General features: G+C 52.9%; 1 protein-coding gene across 1 annotated transcript; it reads left to right on the top strand.

Moving 5' to 3' along the window:
* Nucleotides 1-267: 267 nt before the first annotated feature.
* Nucleotides 268-975, top strand: LOC136479724 (disease resistance protein PIK6-NP-like). The gene has a single exon (XM_066477494.1). It carries the CDS (start codon nucleotides 268-270, stop codon nucleotides 973-975), a length of 708 nt encoding a protein of 235 aa, XP_066333591.1.
* Nucleotides 976-3,870: the final 2,895 nt, after the last annotated feature.

Here is a 3,870-nt window from a genome sequence, read left to right on the forward strand (position 1 = left end):
CTGAGATCGGCCAAAAAACGGGCTCCCTTTCACAAATTCAAAAGCATTCTTTAAATTAATCTTCTCAGAACTGAAGCCGTCGTGTGGACTGTCAGCGACAACGTGCCTAGGAGTGGTTCTCGCGAATCTAGAGGACAATTATATATTTAACGAATGAGATGCGTTGTTGTTTGCCCCACTTTAACCTGAGAACTGAATCACCTATCCTCTCTCATACCACCGCACAAGCTAGCTAGCATTTCACTCAGCCAGTAATCGCGAGTCAAGATGGCTGAAATGATCTCGAGCGCCGCCACGGGTGTGTTGGGCTCTGTCATCGACAAGCTGGCCGCCATGCTCACCGACAAGTACAACCTCGCCAGAGACGTCAAGCAAGGGATCCGGTCCCTGCAAGACGAGCTGCGCACCATGGAAGCCATGCTGCTGATGCTCGAAGACAAGGACGACGACCAGATCGATCCACTCGCCAAAGACTGGAGGAGCAAGGTGCGTGAGCTGTCCTACGAAATTGAGGATTGCATCGACCGTTTTGTGCTCAATCACAGCCATGGAGATGGAGGTTCCACGGCCAACTTCGTGCACAAGGCCATTCAAATGGTGAAAACGTTGTTCAAGGACAGAGGAATAGCAGAGGAGATCCGACGACTCAAGAGGCTCGTGAGCGAGCAGAGCGAGCGGGGGAAACGCTACTACGACATCAATCAGTGTCTCCTTGCCTCCCCAACTCAGCCAGTGCCATTGGATCTTCGAGCACCTGCACTCTTTCAGGAGGCCAGGGATCTTGTTGGAATCGATGCTCCTCGTGAGGAGATCATCAGCTTATTGAGATGTGAAGACAAGGAGCACAAGGTGGTGTCCATCTATGGGATAGGTGGACAGGGGAAGACCACTCTCGCCATGGAGGTGTACCACAAAATCACTGAAGCTGCTTTTGATAGCCGGGCTTTTGTGTCTGTATCACAAATCCAGATATGAAGAAACTTCTTAGAGATATATTGTTTCAAATAAGCAAGAGCCATTTTGACCAGTCACAGATGTTAGAGACAGTTGAGCAGCTCATCCGCACAGTGAAAGAATGCTTAAAGGACAAGAGGTAATAAATATTATTTCTTTTTCTAATAGTTAACCAGTTCATCTAGCTAGAATAATGTCGTGCAATATTTGTTCATCACATGAGCTCACCTAATTATTGGGCCATTTATGAAATTTTCTGGGAATTTTAAAAAATGATTCATTTTTTCCTGGCCTAATGAACTTGACAGCATAAAATTACCTCAGATACTTCAATTGCTCAGCATATCTATCAAATGTCATCATTAAAGATGTTGCAACAATGAACAAACTCAAGTCAACTGTGCATCATTTTGGTAAAAATTTTACTTTACACCATCTAATCCATACTCAGTAAAATTACTTCTTGGAAAATATGACCAGAATTCCAAATATCCATAAATATCTCATTTTGGAACTCAGCTTTTGAACTGAATACGTCATGTCTTTTGAGTGGGTCTCTAGGTGTTCTAATGCGGCACTTACCATTTTGGAGGTTGTAACATATTTTTTAAATAATGGTAGTTTACAGACTGTATTTCTCATGTGTAATAATTACTGATAAAAAAGTGTGCCACTACGATCCATCTTTCTCCGACATCTTTAACTTCACTGGAATATGCTTCAATTCATGGTTTGCCTTACATAATTAATAACGTGATTCCACAACCAACCAATGTATGCAGGTACTTCATCTTGATTGATGATATCTGGATTGTATCAGCATGGGAGCTTGTACGATCTGCCTTACCTGTCAATGACAATGGAAGCAGAATTATTACTACAACACGCATTGAAGTAGTAGCCAAATCTTCTTGTACTGGTATTGGTGCACAAATGTATCAAGCAAAGCCCCTTAGTCATTGTCGGTGTTTCGGACCGGGGGGTCCTCAACCGACTAGTGAATTTGTTCTGCGTGATCCCGAACCGGATGGTGATGCAAAGAGACACAAGGTTTATACTGGTTCAGGCAATCGGTGCCCTACGTCCAGTCTGAGAGATCGAACTTGTATTCCTTGCACCGAAGTGCTCGTAGTAGGGGGTTACAAGCTAAGGGAGAGAGGGAACTAGTCCCAGGTCTCGGCAGGGTGTCGTGTGGACCGTCTGAGACGTTGCTCTCAAGCGGCTGGAATGTGTGCGTGTGTGTTTCCGGTGTCCCCTCCTAAGTGGCCCAAATCCTCTCCTTTTATAGTTGAAGGGAGGGCAGGGACAATACATGTATTACTATGCGGCATCGTGCCAACAGGGGCGGCATGTCCGAACCCTGTGGCCTGTTCCTGTGGCGGCGTGGTCGTCGGAGTAGTCCGTCCTGGGAGTAAAGGGGCGGCGTGGTCGTCACATCAGATCCTGTGCGTCGTGGGAGCCCAGGGAGTGTCTCGGAGCAGACGTGGCGGCGAACGTGCAAGCCACGGTGGACAGATTGTGCGCGAGACTGAGGCCTGGTCGGTGTCGAGGCTTGTACTGCGGTGGGGGGGGGGTCTCGGCAGGCACGAACCCCGAGACTGCCGAGGCCCTGGTGTACAGTGCCGAGGCCTCGAGCGGGCGGCGGGTCGTGGGCACAGTGGTAGGACACAGTGGCCGGTAACCCCCGTCATACCCTGTCCCAGGTGCTGATCGTGGGCATAGTGTTGGGACACAGTGGCCGGTAATCCCCGCCGTGCCCTGTCCTGGTCGGTATGGCGCTGATGCGACTTCGGGTCGCGTCGGCCATTCTGTGACGTTGAGCCGCTGTCCGGCTGAGATTGCGGGAGTGGTTGAAAGTATTAATGAGACGTGACGCGCTGTCGGGAGGGTCGGCCGAGGCGGGGGGCGAGGGACCGCGGACGAGCCGGCCTCGAGCGACACGGAGAAGGCTCCTTGCCGAGGCCTCGCGCGAGCGGCCTCGCACGATACGGAGAACGCGGCCTCGCGCGAGACGGAGATCAGGCTCCTTGCCGAGGCCTCGCGCGAGAGGCCTCGCGCGATACGGAGAACGCGCCTCCTGCCGAGGCCTTCTGTGGGGAGCCTCGGGTGAGGCGGAGATGGCGTTCCATGCCGAGGCCTTCCCTGTGGAGCCCCGCCAGGATGCCGAGACCTCCTTCTCAGGGCTCGAGGCGAGGAGGGGGAGGACCCAGTAGGGCCTAAGTCGTGGCGGGTGAGGGGCCCACGACTTACCTTCTAGCTTTTATTTTTTAGATGGGACTTTCGCGACCTATTTGATGTTCTGCTTGGGGTACCTCATTCTAAGGTACCCGACAGTAGCCCCCGAGCCTCGGGGGCAGTGCGTGCACTCCCCCTGAAGGTTTGCCGAGGCTGGGTTCATACCTGCTCCGTAGGAATTAGGGTTTGTTTTTTGAGGTTCTGGTGGGTGCGCGCGAGCGCACCCGCCGGGTGTAGCCCCCGAGCCCCTAGGGGAGTGGAGTTACTCCTCCAGGGGCTTTCTTCATTTCCGTGTCTGAACGAGTAGTTCTTATTGCATTTGCCAAGCCCCCAAGCGCAAGTTCGGGTTGCGGGGGTCTCGGCGAGGCTGCAGGGAAAAAGGCCTCTAGCCTCTGCGCGGAGCGAGAGGTTCGTCAGGGGTCCCCTGACTTTGGGTATGATCCTCATGCTTCCTTTCGCTCGGAAGGAGGGGTGGAATGTGCCAGGCTACCCTCGATGGGCACGAGCGTGGACACTTCCGGTGAGCTGTTAGCGGGTAGTCCGAGTGGAGGCCCGAGCCCCGTTCGCTGGGGGACAGCTAGTGGTCCAGGGACGCACTCCAAGAGTACCGGGGGGTTTCCCTAGTGGGTGCCGAGGCCGTTCGCGGGCCTCGGTGGCTCGGTGCCTCCCTACGGTGGGATC

Source organism: Miscanthus floridulus, chromosome 9, assembly GCF_019320115.1.
Source record: "Miscanthus floridulus cultivar M001 chromosome 9, ASM1932011v1, whole genome shotgun sequence".
In the NCBI taxonomy this organism is placed as follows: Eukaryota; Viridiplantae; Streptophyta; class Magnoliopsida; order Poales; family Poaceae; genus Miscanthus; species Miscanthus floridulus.

Coding starts and splice junctions, on each gene's coding strand:
- LOC136479724 (XM_066477494.1), top strand. CDS start 268: ATGGCTGAAATGATCTCGAGCGCCGCCACGGGTGTGTTGGGCTCTGTC.